Source organism: Phodopus roborovskii, unplaced genomic scaffold (genome assembly GCF_943737965.1).
Source record: "Phodopus roborovskii unplaced genomic scaffold, PHOROB, whole genome shotgun sequence".
NCBI classification, from domain to species: domain Eukaryota; kingdom Metazoa; phylum Chordata; class Mammalia; order Rodentia; family Cricetidae; genus Phodopus; species Phodopus roborovskii.
Window position 1 is genome coordinate 15,414,015 of NW_026126480.1, and position 27,119 is coordinate 15,441,133.

Below are 27,119 nucleotides of genomic sequence, written 5' to 3' on the forward strand. Positions count from 1 at the left end.
ATTCAGGGGTCTTAGTCTATTTGGTTGAAAAATACATACATATATATGAAGAACATATGTAAATGTAGACATGCAAATGACATATGTAGTATATAAATAATTCATATAACATAAAGTTTATTTAAACATACATTGTACTTAGCCTTCTGGTCAAAGATAAGTTGTGAAGTATACCTAAGCATAAGTAGATGCATGAATATATAATCATAATTTTAATATTTGTGTATTATAAGCATGTCTTTATTGTTTTATATCATTATATTTTATATAAAATCTATATTAAATAAGACTACTAAAGGCTGATAATATTTATGAGCTATAAGTAAATTTATAAAACACATTATTTGTACATGTTTGTACTTATGCTAATATGTATGTGCCCCACCTAACTATAAAAAGCACACATTTCAAGAGATACATATGTGCATTACATTTAAATGGTGTCACATAAAAGGTATGCAGTAAGTGCTAAGAACTCACCTAACTATAAAGAAAGAAGTCAGGAAAGTCAGTAAGAAGGAGTATCTGTACTAAGTCTCAACCAACCAGCAAGTATGTAATAGTTGGAAGAACAAGGGCTGTTGTTTGATAAGAAAGCAAGACATATAAAATACAAAAGCACAGTGTACTTTTGTAATTTAAGAAAAGCAGCCCGTGAAAGATGCCACGAGACAGGATTCAAGCTGAGGGGGTTTTGCTTTGGTTTTTTTTGTTTTGTTTTGTTTTTGTTTTTTGTTTTGTTTTGTTTTGTTTTGTTTGTTTTGTTTTAGGGAAAGGGATCATAAGATGAGAAGGAGGGAGACCTGCCTCTGGGGATGGGAGCAGCAGGAGAGAAGAAAGGGTATAGAGAGAGAGAAGAGAGAGAAGGAAAAGAGAGGGAGAGAAAGAGAGAGGAGGATGGGAGGCTGGTAGGGCTCTTTTAAAAGGGAACATTTTAGATATGCAGGTGGTGCTCATAGTGGCTGCAGCTGAGGGCATCCCCTCAGAATCACAAGGACAGGCCAGTATAGACGTCTGGGTACTAACATGTATGGGGCATCAAGAAATAACATGAGTATGCTAAGTGGAGTAAACAAAGGATGGGTATGGAAAGGTACCAAAACAAGAAGGGCCTGTAGAGTACTACACACATATGACATTAATATAATGTACTTTGGAATGAGACATGACTTTAGTCACATCTGTGAAATAGTAGTAAAAGATTCCCAGTTATGAGAAACACAATTGCACCTGACCTCAAGAAACTAGACTTATTACCACAGCTCTTTAGTGTGCTGAAAGGGAAGCTATTGAAGGACTGACATAGTGACTCCGAGTTAGAATTTTCTAAATGATGCTTTGATGGTAAAGGGGTGGACTCTGGGGATTGTATCAGAACATTGGTTAGGATGATTTGGGGAAAATAAGAACTAAAACGACTACACAGATGCATACAAAGGAATAAATGAAGGGATATTTAAAAGGTAAGAAAGACTGAACTCAGTTTTAAAATTAGATTAAGTAAAAAAAAAAAGTAGTGCATATTTGGAAACAGTAAGTAATATCTAAAGGAGAATTAAATGTGGGATGATGGACTTGAACTCATTGGTAAATGTATTAAGTATAATTGGCACACATTAACAAACAACTGAAAAAGAGTCAACGGTTCACACTGGCTACATAGCAGAACTATCTGGATTAGAAACAAGTATTTATAGGCACCTTTATAACAATAACAAATAATAATTGAGAAGTTAAGATATACAAGGTCAGGAAATCGAGTGCCATGAACATTTTGAATAATGGAAGAAAGAGCCCAATGGGAACTGTTATAACAATCAAAAAGGAACCAGCCAGTTTATCAAAACTTCTGAGAGGAAAGTAAAAAGGTAAGGAATGGTCAGAAATATATATAACTGATGTAACTAAACCAGATATATTAAAGACATACTAAACATAGGCCCTTACCAATGTATTTAAAGAGCATTTCCCTGACTAAGTAAATTATAAAAATTAGTAAATTGTGGGTCATTTGCTTGAATAGAGAACTACTAAAGGAATGGAGAGGAAAAATGAGCAAAATATTCTCACTTCCTAGCTGAAATGATGTGGGTTCAGCTTTGTCTTTTTCATCATTTGTTTGTTTGTAAATACAATTTTTTTCTTTGTTTTTTTATTTTGTGACGTTTCCCCATGTAGTCTAGGCTGTCTTGGAACTTGCCCTGTAGATCAGGTTGGCCTTAATCTCAGAGATCCACCTTTCTGCCTCCTGAGTGCTGGGGATTAAGTGTTCCCCACCAATGCCCAGCTTCATTTGTTTTTTAGTCTTTCAGTATACTCCCATGACATCTCCTGCACCATCACATTTCTCTTTATTTCATTCACCAATCACCTTCCAAGCCATGTCACTGCAAACTTTAGTACATACTGACTTTTCCCATTATCAGAGTTCTCTAGACATAATTATTAGTAATTTAACTGTTGTGTCTACGCTCTCAATAGCTCAACAGGGATTGTATAAGGTACCTAAAGTCAATGATCAGTCCTAACCCACAATCTCGAAAGTCTGTTCTTTTTTCATTATTCTTCCTCCTTTAGTGTTTTAAATGGATTTTACCCTGTATTTTGCACAACACATCATCATAATTCCAAAACAAAAATGCCTAGGGATAAAAATAGCCATAGTTAAGGAATGGGTATGATAAAAATCCAGTAGAAAAGGCTAAAAAGTAATGTCAGAACTCTGGAGCAGAGGTAGAGAGGCAGACAGATCGTTGAGTTTGAGGCCAGCCTGGTCAACAGAGAAAATTCTAGGACAGCTAGGGCTATGTAGAGAAACCTTGTCTCAAAAACAAAACAAAACAAAAACAGAGAGAGAGAGAGAGAGAGAGAGAGAGAGGGAGAGAGATTTTATCAAAGAAATTTCTAATAATGTGATGTGAAAGGCATAGAACAGATGAGTGAGTTTGAGGGTGCAAAAGGAGAGATAATTGCAAACTTCCTTACAGAGATATGAGTTTCATGAAGCTGAAGAACTAATTAATAATCAGAAATATCCATTTATTTTCAGCTCCATCCTTGAGGAAGACTAGCCCAATATCTTCTTACTTCTTAATAAATGGTCCTGTCCAACATTACTCAATTTAGTCCCATGTTCTACCTCAGTAGCTTTCCTGGTCTGGAAGCCTTTAAACACTGGATTTTCATCCCCTTTTTCTTGATGTACCTGGTGGCCATCTCAGGAAATTGTCTCATTCTGATGATTATTAAGACAAACCATCGTCTGCACTCACCCATGTACTATCTGCTCTCCTTGCTGGCGCTCACTGACCTGGGACTGTCAGTGTCTACTTTGCCCACCACTGTGGGTATTTTTTGGTTCAATTACCATAGCATTTATTTTGGAGCCTGCCAAATCCAGATGTTCTGCATCCACTCTTTTTCTTTCATGGAGTCTGCAGTGCTCCTTGTCATGTCTTTTGATCGTTATGTGGCCATCTGCCATCCTCTGAGGTACTCTGTCATTATCACTGGTGAGAGGGTGATCAGGATAGGCCTGTGTGTCATTCTCAGGGGGCCTGTAGCCCTTATCCCAATTGTCCTCCTCCTGAAGGCTTTTCCCTACTGTGGACCTCTTGTCCTATCCCATTCGTTTTGTCTACACCAGGAAGTGATACACTTGGCATGTGTAGACACTACCTTCAACAACTTATATGGACTATCACTGGTGGTGTTTACTGTGATGCTGGACCTGGTGCTCATTGCACTGTCCTACAGCTTCATCCTGTATACCGTGGCAGGACTGGCTTCCCAAGAAGAGCAGATCCGAGCCTTCCAAACTTGTACTTCACATCTCTGTGCTGTGCTTGTGTTCTTTGTGCCCATGACAGGGCTGTCCCTGGTGCACCGCTTTGGGAAGAATGCTCCACCCGCTGTGCACCTTCTCATGGCCAACATCTACCTTTTTGTACCACCCATGCTTAACCCAGTCATATATAGTATTAAGACCAAAGAGATCCGAAGGGCAATCACAAAGCTCCTAGGCTTTAGAAAGGACAATTCTGAATACTGAAAAGAAATGCATCACTGAATACCATTATTCTAGTAAGTCAAAACTCTATCACATTTATTACTGTTTGTTATAACACCTGATACCTCCCAGCATCAACCTCCCAACCATAAATAAAATGTGTGTTTCTTTTCTTTCAAGCTGTGGCTTAAGGCTTAATAACATGGATCTTCTCTTTCTGAAATTATGATGCCTCCTCCTAGGTTTGAGATTTGTGGTTTGAGTAGCATCAAAAGTTACATAGAAGAATAAATATCAAAATGAAAATTAACACAAAAGGAAAAGGAAAAGAATAAATACAGTATCCAGAGTAGATCCTAGTAATAAACAAATGCGATTTGTTGTAAATTCCCTGAGGAAATACACCTTTTCCGTGGCCCCTTGGGACTGTTCCCATCTTCTCTACTTGGCCAGAGTCCCCTTCCTCTCTATTCTGGTTAAATCTTATTGTCAAATACTCAAGTTCTCTCAATTCATCTATATCTGATACATTTGCCCTAAAGTACTTTAAATAGAATTCCTCAACACTTCCCGAAGTTGTTCTCCTATGATCTTTCATGTAATAGAAAACAATGACTGTAAGGATTCAGGCATTATGATGGCCTGCTCTTATCACCTGGCAGAATGAATGCACTCAGGCAGCACCCTGGTCAGCCCAGGGTTCCACAGTTGTGTAGTCTGCACGCAGGTGCATAGGACACCTTTAAAAGAAAGACCCCTGCCCACTCATGCTCTCTTTTCCCACTCCTCTCTTTCCTGTTGTTCCTCTGGGGCAGACAGGAGTTTTCCTGTCTCTTCTCTTCCATCTTCTCTATGTGTGTCTTTGCCTCTGTCTCTTTTTCTTTCCCCCTTTCCTTCCCTTTCTAATAAAACTTCTCACTTTACACTGTCTGCCTGGCATGTTTGTTGCTGCTTAGGCCAACCTCACCTGCCATAGAATCCTCCAAGTTTCCTCAGGCATTATCATAACAATGATCCTCCTCCCCACTCTGAGCATCTATGATTTTATCTTGCTTGTTCTTTTAATCCCTTAAATCTTGCAACTGGATTCAATATTAACTGAAGCCACTCTGTACTTCTTGTTGCGGTGGTTGTGAGATGTTGCACAATGATGTGCAAGGGAACAGTTTCAGGCAAGGAAACTGCCACCAATCTGTTGGGTCACAATTCTATTTCTCAGGGAATATGAACTCAAAATCAACAGAGGGTCTGGTCCCACCACAACTGATCACAACCCATTTTCAGTCTCCACTTTAATGTCACTTTCTAAAAGATGGGCTTGTTTTCTAAACACAGAGCAGACAATGCATTTGGCTTCCACAGCACCCCATATTTACCTTGTTTAACATTTGTCAAGTAGTAGTGTGTGGTTTGTATATTTACGTATTGTGTGGGTATGTCATTGGGATATCAGACTAATTCAAACAACTTGCAGATATTATACATACCTCTATCATTAATAAATCTATATTCAGTAAAATCAATGAGTGATTTGTAATATATCTTCAATAATAAGTATCAATGATAGCAAATGAGACAGTTGTCAAAGAAAATAGTTTGTTGATCCAGAAACATCAAACATTGCACAAAGCTTCCCAAGAGTCATACACTAGATCCTGACCTCTTAATTTCTGGGTGCTGTCTTGTGTGTGTGTGTGTGTGTGTGTGTGTGTGTGTGTGCTGTGTATGTGTGTTTGCACATGGGTAAACTGTTTCTCTATTCATATGTATATGCATGCCATGTGTATATGTATGCATATGAGTACATACCTATGAAGATGCATATTTGTGTAATAATCCCAATTGTTTACACTCCATGAAACCTGAGTTTCAGAATCTATAGAGGCAGATACTCCTTACACATATTTTTTTTATTCTGACCTCTGTTCACAAAAATAGCCCTGGCACCTAGACACACTGAACAACTTCTAAGTTACTAAAAAAAGATAGTTATATTGTTCGTGACAATAAAACTATATAAATATCAAAGTCAAACATGTTACAAAAGACATGAGTTAACCCATTGAATAAAATTTTGATTATTAAAATAATGTTTAATACCTAGGAAACTATTTTCCACAAAATAATGTAGAAGGCAGGCATAGGGATAAATGTTGGGAACCACAGCAGTTAAGTTCATGAGTTCAAGACTCACCTTGGCCAAGTAACCAGACTCTCCCTGAAGAAAAAGAAATTATTTCAAAAATGATTTTAAAAAATTGTTATGAACAGAAAAATCAGAAGGTACAGGTTTTCTGAACATTTATTCCCATTAAGAAAAACATTGTTGAGGGATACTCCCTTAGCCTTGAGACACAGGGGGAGGGGGGCACTTGTCAGACTTTGATGATCTCTCATGGATCCCTGGGGAATGGATGGGGGATGGGATGGGGCCAGTGAGGGAACATGGGAGGATTGGAGGGAGAGGGAGCTGGGATTGATATGTAAAATAAGAAAAAACATATTAAATTTAAAAAAAAGCATTGTTGCACATAATCTTATTGTTTCATTATATTTAACATAATACAAATTTACCAAAGATCACAACTCAGTTGCATTGCCTAAAATAGCTAATTTGCAAAGACTCTAGAAGGCCCCACATGATGATGTTGGTGATGAGAACAATGGTAGTGATGGTATGTATTAGTACTTACTAAGCACTGACAATGTAGTGACTGCTAAGTGCCTTTTATTTTCAATGTCACCTGAAAATTACACAGACATTTTTGCTCCAGTGAGAAACTGACACTTGTAGAGAGGTGGGAAAAAATTATCCTAGAATTTCTTTTTTTTTTCATTTATTTATTTGTTTATTGAACTTTTGAGACTAGTTTCAAACTTGCCATGGAGCCCAGGACTACCTTGAACTCCTGATTTTCCTACTTCTGTTTCTCCAATGCTGACTTGGATTCCAGACATGTAATGCCATGTCCAGCTGTCTTAGGAAAAAAAAAATTATAAGATTCCAGAATTGAGGTGCAGTCTAATTAGACTGCTTTTCTTAAACCATTCCAAATAATACCAGTTGTTTCAAGATCTGTTGTGTTTTGGTGAAAGAAGTTCCAACTATTAGCCCTTTAACCTTGATATACCTTTGCCATACTATATTATGAATTTTTCAGTTTTGTATCAGAATGTGGAAGAAAGAAGAATAGCAAAAACTGACAGCTTTTAAGTAGACTGAGTTTAGAGCAATATTAGATTCCCTAAAAAAAAATTGAATTGATGATACTATTTTCCACATAGCACCTTTATTTGGAGACTGGCCTATATCTCAGTCTGGCTTGCAACTCATGGTCTTCCTCTATCAGCTTTCTGAGAGTTGGTATTACAAGTATATACTATTGAGGCTAGAAGCTATTTTAACAATATACTATGATCTAGGCATCATTACAAGGCCACAATGTTCTATATATCATGTAAACTAGACAATGATCTTGTGAGATAGGTGTATTAAACGGGTATTTTATAGACAAATCAATTGGGGCTCAGAGGCAAAATAACTTTCCCCGCAATATTGCTGAATATGACATTGTTGTATATGATGGTAGTGTTTATGTTTTTAACTATGACATGGTATTTAAAAAGACAAACAAACAAAATTTATCATAAGCACATTTATTATTGCAAATGATTATCTATTGCAAATGACGTGGACCATCCCTCCCCATTTGAATTCTAGAAGCTTTTGAAGGCAACACTCTATTAGTAAAATATAATTGTTCAAAAAATTGAAAATCACCTAACTTTTGTGTATTTCTTTGTGATGACTCAGAGCCTCTGTACATTTCCTGCATTATCTGTCATGTGAGCTCTTGACAAGGGAGCGGCCATTTTTGAAGAGGCTCCTCTAAATACTTGTGCTTCCTGTTTTAACCTTCTTTTGCCAACCAATGAAAGTAATTCTTTCTCAAATCAGTCTTTATATTGAGCATGCCTCTTTTCTCAAAGACAGAGAATCTATCTTAATTATTTTTGTGTCCAAATATCTGAGTGCCCTAAAATCTCTAGATATTTGATGAATGCATGAGTTTTAGTAATTACATGATCACCCAGGGGATCTCAAGAGGAGTGTTGAAGAAAGTAGAGAGGAAAAGCTGAGGGTCAACTAATGTAATTTCTGAAAAAGTTGGAAGCTGTGTGAGAGGAGAGTTAAGAACTACCTGGCTCACTTAAACATCTAGGCCACTGGTACTTCAAGGCCACCACATTTCCACTGAAGATAACTGAGGCACCCAGGCTTAATTTTGGCAGAATTCTAAGCCTTAACATTGTTTTGTATTTGCAAAGTATGCATCAATCTAAACAGAATCCTCAGGGATTCCCAAACTACAAAAAAGGAAACATGAGGACCTTATAGATGCCAGTGTAGTCCACAGTGTATCATCCTGGATCAACCAGAGGAAGCTGGTACAGGAAAGAGAAAGCTGAGGGTCCGAAAAGAAGCTGTATGTAAAGGAAATCCTGAGATATTGAAGACTGTTTGGATTATGATAGAGGGAACCAATCCAGTGGCCTCAGTGTTAAATCTTATCCAGCAGACTATTTGGAGAGTGTGGGATAGGGCAGCTCCTAGAAGGATAGCAAATTTGCAACCATCATTGTTCTGTGCTGATCCTGTTCTGTCCCTGATATTTTAAGAAGAGAAATCTGGGCTTATTACAACCTTATTCTTTATAGTGTAATGATTAAGTGTTTCTGCAGACAAGGGATTGTAATCTCTATAACTGTGTCCCTAACTAACACAGCTTTCAACATTTTAGATCATGTCTTGTTAAAGTCCAATTAGCCACAACATTTTGCTTTAATGGAGGTAAGACTTGAGTGAAAGCCATCCATCAAAGAAAGAAGCCATGTAGATAGCTTGTCCAAAATAACGCTCAAAAGTGCCAGGCTCCCAAATATGATGTGCCCGCTCTCCATTGTCAGGCTCTGCACTGACTTTTCCCACCAGCATACCATAATATAAACATCCATATACAGAATATAAGAGAAAAATATATGAAATAATTTAAAAGGGAATGTATTATTACAAATTGCACCCAGTAATCTGCATCGATTGCGTACATGGTTCTAGCTCATACAGCTTAAAAGTGCATATGAATGACTTGCTAATCTGCAAAACTTGTGTAGTTGTTTCAACTTTCCAGATGAGGAAATTGAGATTAAGTGATGTTGTGACTAAACACAGGGTTAATAGATAAGGCAGCTGTGGTTAGAATTCTGGTCTAATCCCGGAGCTAGTACCCTTGGCCATCACACCACACCTCCTGTGAGGACATTCTCCTCTGCAGAACTGTACTTCTTCAATGTTATGTTCACTTGAGATGAGAAGACTGATTCCTCTCTTCCTCTCTCTCGGGCACTGATCTCCTAGACTGCTCACAGCACCATTTCTCTACTGCTTGTCTTCCTCTCCACCTCTATTATCTGCTGATTTTCAACAGTTTTCTCTTTTCACATCCCATCTAAACTTCCTCTCTGCTCCTTTCCTTATTTCTCCTCTAGCATTCCCCATCTGTTCTTGATCCCAGGGCTCTCTTGATTCTTCTGAAACCTTCCCTTCTCCTAAATGCTCTCTCTATATCTCTATGTCATCAGCTCCCTCCTCTCAATCTTATGATATGCATTTCTCCTACATGTTGATTCTCCATCTTCTGAGCTCTTCATCCATGCCTGTTTCCCATGTCTCTAGCATCCTCTGTTCTTTAGAGCCTCCAACAAGTTCCACAATATCCCTTCCCTCTATCACTCAACCTTTTGTTTTTAATACCTTTCTCCACATATTTCAGTGGTTCACTTGCATTCTTTTGCTTTCTTGGCCACCTGGCATCTCCTGTTTCTTTGACAATGGCACCATTATAACATATACATTTTACATGTTTTTATAAAGACCACCAATGTGCTCCTCAACTTTCCCATACATTTCTTTGATTATGACTTTACCCTTTCCTGAGCCTCATTTGTCAGCCCATCTCCCAATCTAATTTGTCTTGGCTTACACTATAAACTTTCCCTTAATATCTTCTTTTCAATTCTTTTTCAATTATCATATAACATCCAAGTCTTCCAGGAGGTCACCATACCTTCAATGGCACTATCTGCTGATTTCTAACACATTAGATAAAATAGAGAAGGAATTTCCTTCTGTGGATTGAAAGAGGTAAAGCTGAGGAACCAGTTCTTTATCAGGAGCAATAGCAACAAATACATTTATATTTCCTTTTCTTCTCCAGACCTTGTCCTAAATTTTCCAAATGTAGACTATTAATTAAACTTCATATCTATTCTTTTAATAGAAAACATCAATGAATTGTTTTACTGATGAAAGTATGAAAGTAAATAATACTATTTCAGACACCAAAGCTGAGAAGAGCATGGCTTACCATGTAAACATCTTCCTGAGTGCCCTGCTTTTGGAGTTCTGAGAACTAGTTAGAACAAGGGCAAGGCTTGGCAACTATTGCCTCTGTATCAGGTTACTGAAATTGTACAGTTGAAATGTCTGCTTTAGAAAAAATGTTCCAATTGTTTCTAATAAAATTGTGTTGTGTAAGATCCATCAGGACTCCTGGACAATTTCTGAGAAGGCAAAACTTTGGAGAGATAAAGGACATAAGAAGAATATGATCAAAATATATTGCATGAAAAAATTTAATATCAACAAAAGCACAAAGGTATAAGATAACTAGTGTGCCTGTGCATGCTGAAATTATAACTTAAGGTAAATTAGTGACTAATTTCAAGTTGGCAGTTAGAAAGGACCCTTTATCCTCAAGGATCACTTATGTAATCTGGTACTTTGCGATAATTAGAAATCTCAGTAAATGCTGACTATGTGCCTTTAAAGACCTAGCGTGAGTAGAAGTAGCATCTATAACTTTCGATGTCCAGGGACATTAAGATGTCTTAGCCTGAACCCTGAGTAGGGAAAACCAGGGGTTCTTTGAAAAGATCTGAGTTTAGAAAGATGAGCACTGCCTCATCTACTGATCATATAGACATGTAGAGAGTGTCTAATAACAGCAAGAAGATAAAAGTGGGAGATGAAAGGAAGAATTATTTGCAATGATCTATAATTGCTCAGACTGTTCTCTGCTTCTATGTGCCTGTGTTATCCCCTTCATTATACACAGCTTAGGGCATCATACCTTGCCCCTGGTACATCATCATGAGCATTGTCTCCTAATCATCTCTGATGATCCTTGTTATCTATGGTATCAAGACCAAAAGTATTCTATGACAACTCCATCATTTCCTTTGTTTTCTAAACTTATGATGAATTCACTGTTAATCTTTCTTTAACATTGCTTCTGTTTGGGGCAGAAGATCATCTATTTATGGTAGCAGACAAATACTAGAGTTCCTCCCTGACAAATACCATATGGCTTCCAATAGGACACTATGATTTTTCAGAGGTCCTCACAATAACACTGGATTGGATTGTAGCCAGGAAAATATTGCCTACCAAATATCTACTTCCCTTTGGCCATCAGGAAGTCCATAAGTGGACAATTCTACATATAATGAGTTAGTGACTTATTGCTGTTAAGTCACTGCATGTAACTGTCCCTAGTGTCCTGATGATCACTGAGAGTAAAATTTCTCTGGTTCTGTCTCTCCTAGAAATGGCTGTGTATACAAGACCAGAACAATGACATGTTAACATGGAACAGAGAAATTTCATGAAGACCCATTCCTAACAAAGAACTACAGGCAACTAACTACTGGGAGAAGGAGAACTACCTTTTCCCAAGATTAGCACCCTTATTGTTTGTTCAATGCAAACTGGTCAGCTTAGGAATTGTTTAAACCTCAACAACAGACTCAGCAAGATATATGTATGTATGTATGTATATGTATATACATATGTGTGTGCATATACATACATGCATGCATATGTACACAGCAATAATAATAAAAAGAAAAGAGGCAATCAACTTGAGGAAGAACAGAAGGTGTTTGAGGGAGCATAACAGGGGTATGGAGGGTGAATGAGGAAGGAAGTGATGTAATTCTATTTCAATTAAAAATAATAAAATATGGGGGGCAGTGAGTGGAGAGGGATCTAGGACAAAGAGAAGGAAAGGAGAGGAAAGCACATGGGACTAGGAAGATTAAGTCAGGAGAGGAATAGGAGAGAGAGAGAGAGAGAGAGAGAGAGAGAGAGAGAGAGAGAGAGAGAGAGACCATAAAAGAGGGAGCCATTATAGGTTTGAAGAGAAAACTGAACCTAGAGAAATGTCCAGAGATCTACAAGACTGACCCCAACTAACAATTTGAGCAACAGTGGAAAGGCTACCATAAATGCTCTTCCCTGATAATGAGATGAATGACTAACTTATCCACCATCATGGAGCCCTCATCTAGTAGCTGATGGAAACAGAAGCAAACACCCACAACAAAACAGTGAACTGAACTGGAATCCAGATGCATAGAGGGAGGACAAGACCAGGCTGCAGAAACACATAGGGACAGCTTACCTAAACAAGGAGGAGCTCATGGGCCCCCAGACTGATAGCTGGGAATCCAGCATGGGACTGACTCAGACCCCCTGAACATGGGTCTCACCCAGAAGGCCTGAGCAGTCTAAGGGACCTCAGACAGTGGAACCAGGATGTATTTCTGGTGCCCAAAGGACTGGTGCCCACATCCCCCATGGAGGGATACTCCCTTAACCTAGAGACAGGAGAGAAGTCCTAGTCCCTACTCCAAATGACTTGACAGATTTAGATGAGCCCTTCTGGAGGGCATCACCCTACATGTGGAGTGGGGAGAGACAGGAGGAGAGGGTAGTTGGGGGGGATGAGAGAGTGGGAGAAAGAGGGGAGAAGGGAGGGAGAGGGTATCAGGATCGATATGTAAAATAAAAATAAAAAATAAATTAAAAATAATAAAATAAAAATAAATAAATTCTCTGTTTCTGTATTCTGAGAGGTGGTATTTCCACCCAGTGAGCAATAATACATAGCTCTCTTCCCCAAAACAAAGGCTGAGCTGTTTCCTCATGGTGTTTCCCATTCACTTTTAACCCATAGCCAGGCTGACCTAAGCTCTCCTGAGCCTGTCTCTTGTTAAAACTCATTTTTCAAGTACATGGTTACCAGATCTGCTCTTTGATGCTCTGGATCAATTTTTGCTTGAGGATAAATGCCCATAGCAATGCCTATGACTTTAAAGAATGCAGCAGATATGATAACAGTGGCTAGGAGGTTTCTAAAGTTTTCATTGAAAAAGCTAAATGTCACAATAAGGTACAAAATGATTTTATTCACTAACTTTATAATTATCAAAAACCCTAATGACTGAATAATAAGAGTGTAGATATCTAGAACAACTAGTCATGTTTTGGCACAACTCCTTCCTGGTAGACTTTGTTTTACAGCATCTCAGTTTTGTGTGTTTTGACAAATGAGCCACTCTGCATCTTTCGCTTTTAAGGAAGCACAAAACCAGAACAGCCTAAAGCTAAACAACATCATAATAAACCCAAAGACTTGATGTGAATTTCATGTATGGAACAATTTTTTAAGCCAGTTCATATAAAGCCAAGCTTTCAGTTTTAAGTAAAATGTCTCATATTCTTGTAGTCTGTGTCCCATGACATGTATGTGACGTAAAAGTGGAACACTGCTAACAGTGTAACTCAGAAGACAGGTCAACTCTGACAGGCAGCCCTCTGCTACCCTCTTTTGATAGCAATGGTGACTACAGTCTTCAGAGAATATGCTCTGACCTCTTCCTGTTTACTTGTATCTGCTGCTGGTGGGGGAATCTGCTTGAGTCTAACTGGTTTCATCATTCACTGAATCGCTAAATATTATAGTTACAAATGATTCTCTTTTCTGACTCCTTCCTCCTTCAGATTGTGTTCAATGGTGTCTCTAGTTTGTTTTGTTAGGTTTTTCTGCCCATTCTGTAGATTTGTCTGTTATCAGAATTAGACTTAAACCCTTGGGTTCTCTTCATCGCTTTAATTTATAATCCAAATATGAAGCAAAAGTATCTCCTGTTTATCTATTCAATTATCTGCTCTCCAAATGAATCCAAGATCTGTTCATTAATGGTCCAGAGATTCCTGTTACTTAAGAGAGTGCCTAATAGATTTTTCCAGGACTCAACAGTAACTTCATTCTTCAAAACCATAAGGATTATGACATCTCAATCTTATGTAATCATCTAATTTCTCAAACACGTTTTAACATTTATCAATGCTTTAAATAGGTTGCAAATAGTATTTGGGTGACCCAGAAGAAGACTCTAAATCATTAGTGTTACAGTTAACAAGGATTCCACTCCCACAGGAACATGTAAAAAAAAAAAAGGAGAAAATAGCAAGGAAAAACTTGAAAACCATGATTAAAGCAATAGAAAGAAGATTTATCAGAAAATATGACAAGCCTGAGGCAAGTAGGTTTTGTATGACTGTAGCACATTCTTAAGACCTAATATAGGTAAAGAAGCCCTAAGTCTGCTTGTAAGCCACAAGTCCAGTTGGCTCTCTAACACGTACTTGTCTGATTTTAGCACAAGGCAACTTATGCTTGTACCCACAGGACATATGTATTACTCTGTTTAGTAGGTTTAAGATATTATAATAGAATGAAGATGGAATAAGCAAAGTATTTAGGGGACCTGTAAATGTTTATATTTAAATATTATTTATAATATTTACATATTATATTAATATCTACATATATAAAGAAATATACTGCATGCAAACATAAACATGTATAGATTTAATTGGTATACTTGTATATTTGGTTGAATGTGTTATTCATACATGTTCATAAATTTATATGAACTTCCAGGTAAGATTTTACATGAACAGAACCATTATGTATATACAAGTATTTGTACACATATATTCATATATAGAGAGATTTATATTTACATAAACTCACACACTTCTTTGTGCATGTAATGCCATGCACATGAAGACACATCTTGTTCTATATTTTCTCATACTTTAAACCCCAGACAATACCCCTGAGACTCTCTTTTCTGGCCTAATTATTTCTGTAGGCACAGAGGTAAGACAATCTTCAAAAGCTGGTTATTGACCAGAAAGATGGAGGTGGAAAGAGAGGCATAGTTCTTTGATCATGATAGAAGTACCAAAGGCCCTCTATCTACTGAGCTAAACACCAGACTGAGGCCAACCACAGTGAAGGGTTAACACAAGAAGGCTGGAATTACACTGGAAGTCCTAACCACTGGGGAAAGGCAGATGGGGAATCTACAGGTGAGCTTGAACTTGTTATTTTTTTTCTGAGTTACCCCACATACCTACTACACTTTATATTTCTTCTGTCCTCATATCATGAACATCTTATCCCTTCATGACATACACTGGTGTATGGATATAGTCTCAAAATGACAAAGTGACACTTGGGGTGTCTCCAAATATGTGTCAGTTGTTAAATATGATAAACCACAAATCTAGAGGTTACCTTTATGCTGAGACATGTGGAATGGCAGGTGACTCTTATCGCAAAGGTACTCCTCTCATCTCTCATCAATTAAAATTAAAACATCAATTAAAACATACTACAGCAAAGGGGAAAAGAAAAGGAAAAGAGAGTTGTGGGGAAGGAGAACAGGAGAAGGTGAGGGAATGTAAATATCAGTAGAACAACAGCAATGTAAGAAAGTGTAAGAAAGGCAAGTCAAAGTAATCCTGACATGACATTAACAAGACTCACAGAAGTTAATCCTTCACGGTAGAGTTTAAAAGGCATCAAAAGTATATAGACAAAGGTGGTTCACACCTGTAATTCTAATACTTAGTAGTATATGTCAGAAGAACCTCCATGAGTTCATGGCCAGCCTGGGCTACAGAGTAAACCCCTGCTTCAAAGAGGGTGCTTTCTAATTCATAGGATTTACATAATGTAAAAAAAATCTTCATTTTGAAATTGAAATAAACTTGTCATTACCAGTAACAAGTCAAATCAATGAGTTGTGAACAGACATCACAAGCTTTCATCCCATCAAACTATTTGTAACATAGAAGTGCTTTCATTTATATTGATCTACTTAAAGGGAGTAGTACATCTGTACAATGACCGCACAAAGTTTGGGCTATATCCTATAACATATCTGCCTCCATCCATCTGCATTTATAGAGGAGAATGGTTTCCTTCCAGCATTTCCCATTTCCTTCCATGGGCAGGTGGGATCCAGTATTTTAACTGTTCTGTTAATAATTTCTTATCCAATTACCTTTGTTGAAGCTGTTGAATGCTCAGAGGAGTTCCTTAATGAAATGAGAATGGACACCTTTTGTTACAAAGAACAAGAAAACAAATCACTTATTCCAATCATACTAGACTTTTGACAAAAATATCAATTATGTTGAATCTCAGCTAAAAATACAAAGCTAGTATCTTCAGTATGTACAATTGAGGGCAACTATGAAACTGCTTAACTTGGAAAAATCTAAATGCTATACAAGATAAATAAAACCAAAAGTCCTTAAGGAATAATACTTAGAGGAAAAGTAAATGATTCATCTGTATCAATGATACTATTGCTATTCTTGCTTCTCTAATAATAGTTGGATTTGTTGAAAGGGTATTATATACGAACTACAACAAGATACTTTTTAAAGGCAAATCCAGATAATTATGTACTTCCAAAGTTGCTTTGACTGTTTTTTTGAGTGGTAGAGATGAGATTTGGGTCTTTATCTCTCACCCAGTTCTATGCACAATTAAAGTATTTTTTCTTTTAATTCCTATCACCAGTATAAATTAAACATAAACATAAATTAATAGAAATGTACAGAATGCCAAGTCAAACTAAAGATGATACCAGAAAATAGGAAGATCTTCCATGCTCTTGGATAGGAAGGATCAGCATAGTAAAAATGGCAATCTTGCCAAAAGCAATCTACAGATTCAATGCAACCTCCATCAAAATCCAAGAACAATTCTTCACAGACTTTGAAAGGATAATACTCAGCTTTATATGGAAAAACAAAAAAATCCAGGATAGCCAATACAACCCTGAAAAATAAAGATTATCTGGAGGCATCACCATCCCTGAATTCAAACTCTACTATAGAGCTATAGTAATGAAACATCTTGGTATTGGCACAAAACAGACAAGTAGAACAGTGGAATTGAATTGAAGACCCTGATATTAACCCACACACCTATAAACACCTGATTTTTTGACAAAGAAGCTAAAACTATACAATGGGAAAAAACACACAGAGAGAGAATATCTTTAACAAATGGTGCTGGCATAACTGGATGCTGACATGTAGAATATTACAGATAGATCCATATCTATTGCCACAAACAAAACTTAAGTCCAAATGGATTAAAGACCTCATCATAAATCTAGCCACACTGAACCTTATAGAAGATAAAGTGGGAGTTACCCTTGAATGATTGGCACAGGAGACCACTTCCTGAACATAACACTAGTAGCACAGACTAAAATCGACAATCAGTAAGTGGGACCTCCTGAAACTGAGAAGCTTCTGTAAGGCAAAAGACAGTCAACAAGACAAAACAGCAGCCCACAGAATAGGAAAAGATCTTAAACAACGCCACATCTTTCAGAGGGCTGATTTCGAAAATATACAAAGAACTCAAGAAGCTAGTCACCAAATCACCAAATAATCCAATTAAAAAGTGTGGTACAGAACTTAATAATTTGCCATAGAGAAATCTAAATTAGCCGAAAGACACTTGAGAAAGTGCTCAACATCCTTAACCATCAGGGAAATGCAAATCAAAACAACTCTGAGATACCATTCTTACACCCTTCAGAATGGCTAAAATGAAAAACACCAAGGACAGTTTATGCTGGAGAGGATGTGGAGAAAGGGGAACACTCCTCCATTGCTGGTGGGAGTGCAAACTTGTACAGCTACTTTGGATATCAATATGGCAGTTCCTCCAGAATTGGGAACCAGTCTACCTCAAGATCCAGCAATTCTTAGGCATATACCGAAAGGATGGATACACATTTATACAGCAAGCACATGAGCTCAACTATGTTCATAGCAGCATTATTTGTGATAATCAGAACCTGGAAGCATCCTAGATGCCCCTCAACCAAAGAATGAATACAGAAATGGTGGTACATTTACACAAAGGAGTGCTACTCAAAAGAAAAAAAAATGGAATTTTGAAATTCGCAGGCAAATGGATGGAACTAGAAGAAACCATTCTAAGTGAGGTAACCCAGTCACAGAAAGACGAACATGGTATGTCCTCACTCGTATATGGATATTAGGCACTCATATATGGATATTAGACATAGAACAATGATTTACCAGAACACAATTTATGCCTCCAGAGAAGCTAGAAAACAAGGAGGACCATAAGAGAGACATACATGGTCCCCTGGTGAAGGGGAAAGAGACATGAGCCCCTGAACAAATTGGGAGCATGGGGGGGGGGAGAGGGAGGTAGGAGAAAGAGGAGGGGAGAACAAAAGGGGAAGGAGAACATGAGAAATCAAGAAGATTGAATAAGGAGATGAATAGAAGAGAGCAAGAAAAGAGACACATCAAAAGAGGGAGCCATTATAGGTTTAAAGAGAAATCTGGCACTAGGAAATTGTACAGCAATCCACAAAGATGACACCAACTAGGAATCTAAACAATAGTGGAGAGGCTACCTTAAATGCCCTTCCCCTATAATGAGAATGATGACTACCTTAAATATCATCCTAGAGCCTTCATCCAATAGTTAATGGCAGCAGAAGCAGAGATCCACAGCTAAGCGCTGAGCCAAACTATTGGAATCTAGTTTCAAACAGGGAGGAGTGACGAACAAAGGGGTTAGGACCACACTGGGAAAACCCAGAGAAACAGCTGACCTGAGCAAGTATGAAGTCATGGATCCTAGTTTGACAGCTGGGGAACCAACATAGGTCCACACCAGGCCCCCTGAATGTGGGTGTTAGCTAGAAGGACTTAGCAGTCTATAGGACCTCTGGCAGTGGAACCAGGATGTAGCCATAGTGCAAACAGACTTTGGGAGCCCATTTCCCATGGAGGGAAACTCCCTTAGCGTAGGGCCTAGGCCCTACCCCCAAATGACTTGACAGACATCTCATGAAAGTCCTCATCCTCCCTGGAGAGTGGATGGGGGATGGAATGAGGGGGACGGTAGGGGAAATTGGAGGGTGGGAGGGAGAGGTAACTGGGATCAATATGTAAAATAAGAAAAAATTAAATAAATAAAAAATAAATTGATTTTTTTTTAAAAAAAAAGTTCAACACAGTGGTGGTGCAGCCAGGAGGTAGTGGCACACACCTTTAAACAGCTTTAATCCCAGCACTGGAGAGGCAGAGGTGGGTGGATGTCTGTGAGTTTGAGGCCAGCCTGGTCTACAGAGCTAGTTTCAGGACAGGCTCCAAAGCTACACAGAGAATCCTTTTCTCAAAAAACCAAAACAGAAAAAAGAAGTTAAACACAGTAAGATTATTAAGACAATTTATTTGACTTGTGAATTATACAGTTCCCTGTCATATCTCCTTCTTGATACATAGCTGCCTGTGAGTCATGCCACATTTTCTAAGGCACATTGAGTCGGTCATGCCATAGAAGGAGAGTAACGAATTGGTACACACAACAGACAAAGCAAATCAGGTCTTCTTCACCTACAATAAGCTGGCTTTTCTGTCAGATTGCATTCCTGGCCCTGAACAAATCCAAGTCTCCAGGTGTCAGGCACAGGAAAAAGTTAAACAGCAGTCAATTCCCCCCTAAATATTTTCAGTTGACTGGCCCCCCTGTTCTGGAGGCATTGTGACTATGGCTGGTCTTCCCATTCTGTTTCATGTATATGATAGCCTTTGTGGGCAATACCCTCATTCTGACTAGGATCTGGAAAAACAGTTCTCTACACCAGCCTATGTCCTTGTTCCTAGCCATGCTGGCCTTTGACCCTGCCCACTGTGCTTAGCATCTTTCTTTTGGGTGCCAATAAAATCAGCTTCAAAGCCTGTCTTTTGTAGATGTTCTCCATACATTCATTTTCCATCATGGAATCAGTCCTTCTAGCCATGTCTATGGATCCCTTTATTGCCATCAACAACCCATTTCACTATACTGTCATCCCAACTGCCCCATATTGCTGGTACCAGTGTTATACTTGGACTGAAGAGTCTGTTGCTCATGTTTACCCTGCAGTTTCTCTGAAAGCTTCTGCCTTTCTGTGGCCTAAATGTGCTCTCCCACTCCTATTATCTGCATTCAGATCTAATACAGCTGCCTTGTGGGGACACTCGTCCCAACAGCATTTGGGGGCTCTGTATCATGACTTACACTTTTGGGCTGGACTCACTGCTCATGTTTGTCTCTTATGTGCTGATCCTATACAGAGTACTGAACATTACCTCTTGGGAGGTGTGGAGGAAGGTTCTTAACACCTGTGTTTCACACATGTGTGTGATTCTTGTGTACTACATGCTTATGATCAGCATGGCTCTGGTACATTGCTTCATGAAGCCTTCTGCACCCACTGTTTGTCTGCTCCTCACCAATGTCTATCTTCAGTTACCACCATTGATCAATCCCATCATCTACAGTGCTAATAACAAGCAGATTCACCAAGGTTTACTACAACTTTTTCTTCAAAGAAAATATTAACAGACCCTAGACCATCACTGAGAGGCCCCTAAGCCAGTCATACCACCAAAAGCAATGTGGAAAGAGAGAAAGAACTATTAGCTTCAAATCTAGAAAACTTGAAAGTATCTCATGTTGATGAATGTATAGGGATCAAACATTTGATGCATCATAGGTGTCAGTCTAAGTTGTATAGTTTGTTCATATGCTCTTAATCCAACTGTTCTGATGCCCAGATTTGGCCTGGATTTACAGTCTGTTGTTTCCTTGTGACAGACAAATGAATGAAAAATTCTCTTTAGCAATACAGCTGTTATTACGTAGTCATCCATAAACTATTTGTTTTATTGTCTGTCAAACCAAGACTGTTTTAAGCCTCACAGGCATGAGCTTTATCTTTTTTCTCTCTCTCTCAGGACACATATATATCCACTGTTCTCTGTAGTCCCTGAAATATTTCAGATACTTAATTAGTACTTGGTGAGCGAACAAAGAAATTTCTGGCTGAATAAACACGCGTGTGTGTGTGTGTGTGTGTGTGTGTGTGTGTGTGTGTGTGTGTAAAGAGAGGGATTTACTTGACCTTTATGTGTTGTCACCCTCTTCTATTTGTTTATCCATTCTTTCTCTATTGACTACAATTTTTACATATTTTATTTTTGTTTGTTTCCTTGCTGTTTTGCTATTCAACAATTTCATACATGTACACAACATGTTCTAATTACTCTCTCCCTCAAACTCTTTGACCTCCTACACATCCCCATATATACCCCTCACTGCTACTTGTTACTGATGGATTTCAGGGGAAGAGGAATCATTGCCTCCAATGATATATTCACCAATGACTTCACCAAACTCCAGTAATAGTTCCAATCTAGTGAGCTTACACATATGATCCTAGTTAAACCAATTGGCTCATAAAATAATTTTTCACTTTTCTCATTTACATTCTAATGAAATACTAAAAATCCTGGGAGAAAGCAGTCTGGTTAAACTAAAAATAAATACTACAACTTATCAATAAGAACTTGTGGTCTTGGTGTAAACCTGATTTTAAGTGAACCCAGGAATATTTGGGAGGCCTTTGAGGGCTTTAATCTTAAGCATGTATGGGAAATTTGTGGTAATACCTGAGAAGTTAGAAGGGTATGTTTGCAGACTTGGTTTTTAGTTTTTTGTTTGTTTGTTTTGTTTTGGGGGTTTTGTTGTTGTTGTTTTAAGAGAGAAGAGAAGCTGGGCATTGGTGGTGCATGCCTTTAATCCCAGCACTCAGGAAGCAGAGACAGGCAGATCTCTGTGAGTTCAAGGCCAGCCTGGACTACAGAGCAAGTTCTAGGACAGGCTCCAAAGCAATACAGAGAAACCCTGTCTTGAAAAACCAAACAAAAATAAATAAATAAAAAGATAAAAAAGAAAGAAAAGGAGAAGAAAGAGAGAAGAGAATGCATGGGGTGTCTGTTAAAATTACAAAGATCTCAAACATTTTCCCCAATTTCATACTGTATAAACTATCAATATTATTCAGGAGGTAATGGCCAGTAAAATACATTCAAACTCATAAGTGGATGGCTTTTAAACGCTTTATCATTAAATAACTTAGTTTGTCACAAGATTCAGGGTGGAGGAATAATTTAAGCTGAAAATTTGAACATGGTTTCTTTTTTATCTAATAAGGTTTTTATTTCCTATTTGGTGGTCTGAAGCTTCCTTATCCATGGGAAAGGCTCATTCATGCTCATGACTTCTACCCCATGCTAAGCCTTCCATTCTGCCCAGTCATTCATCACCCTTTGAGCTCCACCTCTGTCCCACCTATTAGCACCCCCAGAGGTGAGGGGACCTGAAGACTGCAAACACTTTTCTCCTGTTCTCAGACCCATTGAAATCATGCTAATATTCCACATGCCTTTTATTTGTCTAAAAATGCACTCATATATCAGTACTGAAAATGAACTAACCCCAATAACTCCTCTCAGCTAGCCATGTACTTAACTTATATGTTCATGAGTTGATTTTTGACTTTGATTTTCTTCTCTAGAGTGACTGTGCCCTTTCAACTCTACATGCCTTGTCTTGGGTGTGCTGCCATGCAATGAATTCAAGGCTCTTTTCCAAAACTACTTAGTACACCAAACAACTTCTTATTTAGCATGAGATCTGCAGTATATTCAAAGTATTGTCTAACTATGACTTCAGTGTGTTGCCTGCATATTCTGCTACCCATCTTTTGAGAAAACACCTCAGCATTTCCTTGTATTAATGAATGAACATTTCCATGAAAACTCAATTGATGTTCATATTCATGTTGGTCTTTACAGAATGCAGTAATGTTTTCTTCTCCAATAGCACGTGTTGAGTATTTTGTTGTTTCTCCTATACACCCAACTCAGTTTCTCAATGTGGTCCTTTAATACCCTTTCTTTGCAGGATGATAGATAATGTGTCCAGACTGTTTAAGCTGTCAGAACACTTCTTCATATATTTTATGTTCTTATATTTATTAAAGAGTTTTTTCTCTGAGTTCCCCCATATTCTTCTAAATCTCGCAGGCCAAATTTTATTTTTGATAACTAGATCTTGTATATATTCATGCATATCCTATTATTTGAAGCATTTTTTTTTGCTATTTGCACAACTATCCACAGCCTCCGCATCACTTGTAAAACTAGTGTAACAATGAGAACATTTCCCAAACAATCTTAGTAAATCTTACAACTGGATTGTGTGTTAAGACAAAATATATTTTTATTTTCTCTTAAATTGTTTATGTTTAAATGGTATTATATTCTTTACTGATGCAATAATTAAATATACTTACCCAGTCTTTCAATACAGTTATACATTGGGTAATGATTGAGTCAAGATGATGTAGCGTATCAATCCTTTATATCTCTATCATTTCTGTGTGGTGATGGTATTCAAAACACTATTTATTGTCTGTTTTAGAAGAGGCAATGTATTACTGTTAACAATACCATATTGTGTAATAATAGAGCACCAGAATTTGTTCTACCTATTTAACTATAAAATTGTATATTTGGCTAGGCTATTCTCATTGCACCTTCATCCACTTACTTTCCTTAGCCTTTTGCAATTTTTTCTAACTTTAATTTATATATGACTATTTTCAGATAATATAATATATTCTCTAAGTGTTTGCTTTCATTTTACATTGTAAAATGTTCCATGTAGTTTCTACATATTATGTATGTAATTATCATAGAAGATAAATATATCCACATTTATTCATACACATATTTAGTTTCCTTAGGGGCATCTGATATTGGGAAAGTGGTATGATAGTTAATTGATCCTAAGGGAACCTGACCCTGTCACTACTACTACACTGGCAGAGATTGTGATTGGCTTTAAAAAGATGCAAGACATCATTCTAGCCACAGAATTATGAAGATAAGAATGACATGGGTGAAGGACTTGCCAAAGTGAGATTCCTTGATCCATGCTGATGTTGATTGGTGAGTGTCAAGCCTATGGTCTCCCAGCCCTGCATCTTAAAGCAGCTTCAAGAAGACTCCCACATCCATCTGAGATCAAAGCTCTACAGATTTCTTCCTATGAATGGGCATGTCCCTCTAGCTTCCTGGACATGTGAGGTAAAATGAGAGGAAGCACTTAGAGCTGAAGATAGCTAACAGCAAGTTAACAAAACAATATCAGAAGTCATAGGTTCTAGAAACAGTTCTTCTGGTGTATCACTTAGGGTTCTCCATGGAACCCATGCACCTTTTCAGAAGCTGATCTATTAATGAAGACTCCTTGTTTTTTTGTTTGTTTGTTTTTGTTTCCCTCACAGATGCTGTGCAGATAACAGTAATGCAGTAATAGGAAAGAACAGTTTAATTAGAAAACTGTGAATAAACTAACGATCTCTCAGAAAATGCTTTTAAAATGGATTGGTGGGCAACACATGCTAACAATTCCTTGTTGCTAAAAGCTCATGATAACTACTCAGACCCTATATGAGGCAGATAGCAATACTGCTGTCTTAAACAGTAAAGAAATAAATATACACACAAACAGGGGAAGGTACACTTAGCATAATAGCCACCTCCTGCTCTGTGCAGTTGCAGTACTATGCAATTCAGTGTATTACATTCCCTTTTTTCTGATGATAGTTTCTACATTATTATCTTTTCTATGCTGTTTATTTTTAATCTCCACAGCTAAATAATCCCTTTCATTACCTCCCAACTTTTGCAACACATCCTAAACTCAAGAGAACAACTGTGTTAATATCTCTACATGATTGTGGAGATGGGAGAGCAAGGATGAGAGAGGAGCAAAAATGCAAGAGCCATAGAAAATAAAATCAGAGAACAAAGGGCTGAAAAAGTTAAGGAAAGACTGTCTCTTGGTCAGTTCACAATCAAGTCTCTTGAGGTGGGGCAAGTAGGATATGGATTCAGTAAAGCAAGTCCATGATGTTCAGTCCAGGAGATTAATACTTGGTCCACTGAAGTAGCTATATATTGAGGCTAATGTTTTAACACATTTTGTTTTGTGTATGGGATCGCTTTCTCGGACATGAGTAATTTGTTCTTGACTCTCTCCACCTTAACTTACAGCACAGCCCACCATACAGACCTTTCCCAATCTGAGATCTAGTGATAAGTACCAGGGATCCTGTGCACAGAAGGAAAAGGATAAGGGTGTTTTTTCATTGCTACATTTGATTTTTTCATAAAATATTATATAGACAGTGATTTTAATAGCCCAGTTTATCAAATTTTTCATTTTCTCAATATCTTAATTCAGTGTTTGAGAAAATGCTATGTCACACACTGACTATGGCAGTGATTTTTTTTTCCTGTTAGGCATGCTCAACCTTTTGACAGCATCATCATTTATGAAGTTCATAATTCAGAATTGCAAATTAACGTATAAGGACAATTTTGTAGTGTTTTAAGTGGGTTTATGGTTTTATGTTGGTTCACAGCATAGCTACCTCCAGCTGCATGCACCACAGTCAGCAGGTTAACACCCCTGAATGATACATCTAACTTCTCAACTAAACCTGAAAACTTTCTGCTGATCCTCATGTCTGAACTGAAATGTTACTTTCTAAGTAAAACTTCCTCTGGCTTTTAAAAGTAAATCAAACCCCCTTTCTATGATCCTTTCATAGTACCTTGACTTTCCTATCCTAGGATATAATATTATTGAGAAGAAGCATTCAGCATCCTTGATGACCATGTCTCATCAGGATTAGAAATACATGTGCTCCCTGTGTTTTATGGTTAAAAGTTGCAGAGATTCCCTGAGTAAGTCCAAGACTATTATGCGTTCTCCACCATGTATGCTAACTGGTGGAGAGAAATGCTAATTGGGTATAAATTAGCAAGTCATAGAAACTTAATAATGCCCAGATTGGATAATGAGTTCTTTCTGTTATAATGCCTGTAGTAGAATTTGTATCAGAGAATTTGTACATTAGGCTTGTGCCTGTGTGAATAGGTATGTGAGCATGCACACAGGCACACATTGATAAATGAGTTAAAAGTCCTTAAGTGGTCTGCTCATGTTTTTAAAGTTTAATCAATGACACACACTTCTGAGGAACTTCAGGTGGGCAGGATCAGAAGAAAGAGTTTAGCTTCACTACCAACAAGAAATATAAATTAAGCCACAGGGTGCTGTATCTCTTCTCTGAGATTGACAGAGATTAGAAAGAATTCCATGGGTATGAGAGAATAGGCATTTTCATGTGCCACTGGAGGGAACACAGATTGGTATAAGAAGGCAATTTGGTAATATCAAAACCCTAAAATAAAATGATGAGGCTTTATAGGTAATAATATGCAAATATATTCGCAACTCATTGTTGATGGAAATTATCTTATTAACTTATACAAACATATTTATGAAATTCAAAAATATATCTGAAAGGATACATACCAAAATATCAATCTCAGAGGATAAGATAGGGAAATTTATATTTTGTTACACAGTTTTTAAATGTATATGTTCAATATGAATAAGCATTTCTGCTAAAAATAATTAACAATTTAGGACTGACTAGATGGCTCAGAATGTAAAGGCACCTGCAGCCAATCCTGATAATTTGCAATGCAATCCCCAGAATTGAATAGAAAGAGAAAACTGACTCCTATAAATTGTCCTCTGACCTCCACAAGCATGCTGTATTTTGATCTTACACACACACAGGCACACACTCACACACACACACACACACACACACACACACACACACACACACACACACACACACACACACACACACACACACACACACACACACACCTAAATATAGCTAAAAAATAATTCACCTGGAGCTAGGGATGTGACTAAATGGTAGAGTTCTTGCCCACCATAAGGAAAGCTCTGGGTTTAGTCCCCAGAATTCTCAATGGATTATATATGTGACAATTTGCCCAATCAATAGAATCCTAGAGATAATGACTACTTGTTTTCACCCTTTCTGGATCTTTAAG

General features: G+C 37.7%; 1 protein-coding gene and 1 pseudogene across 1 annotated transcript; both read left to right on the forward strand.

Moving 5' to 3' along the window:
• The first annotated feature begins 3,097 nt into the window (after nucleotides 1–3,097).
• LOC127227595 (olfactory receptor 51M1) lies at nucleotides 3,098–4,051 on the forward strand. The gene has a single exon (XM_051191977.1). The coding sequence runs from the start codon at nucleotides 3,098–3,100 to the stop codon at nucleotides 4,049–4,051; it is 954 nt and encodes a 317-aa protein (XP_051047934.1).
• Nucleotides 4,052–6,672: 2,621 nt separating this feature from the next.
• LOC127227596 (olfactory receptor 51I1-like) lies at nucleotides 6,673–20,667 on the forward strand (annotated as a pseudogene).
• Nucleotides 20,668–27,119: the final 6,452 nt, after the last annotated feature.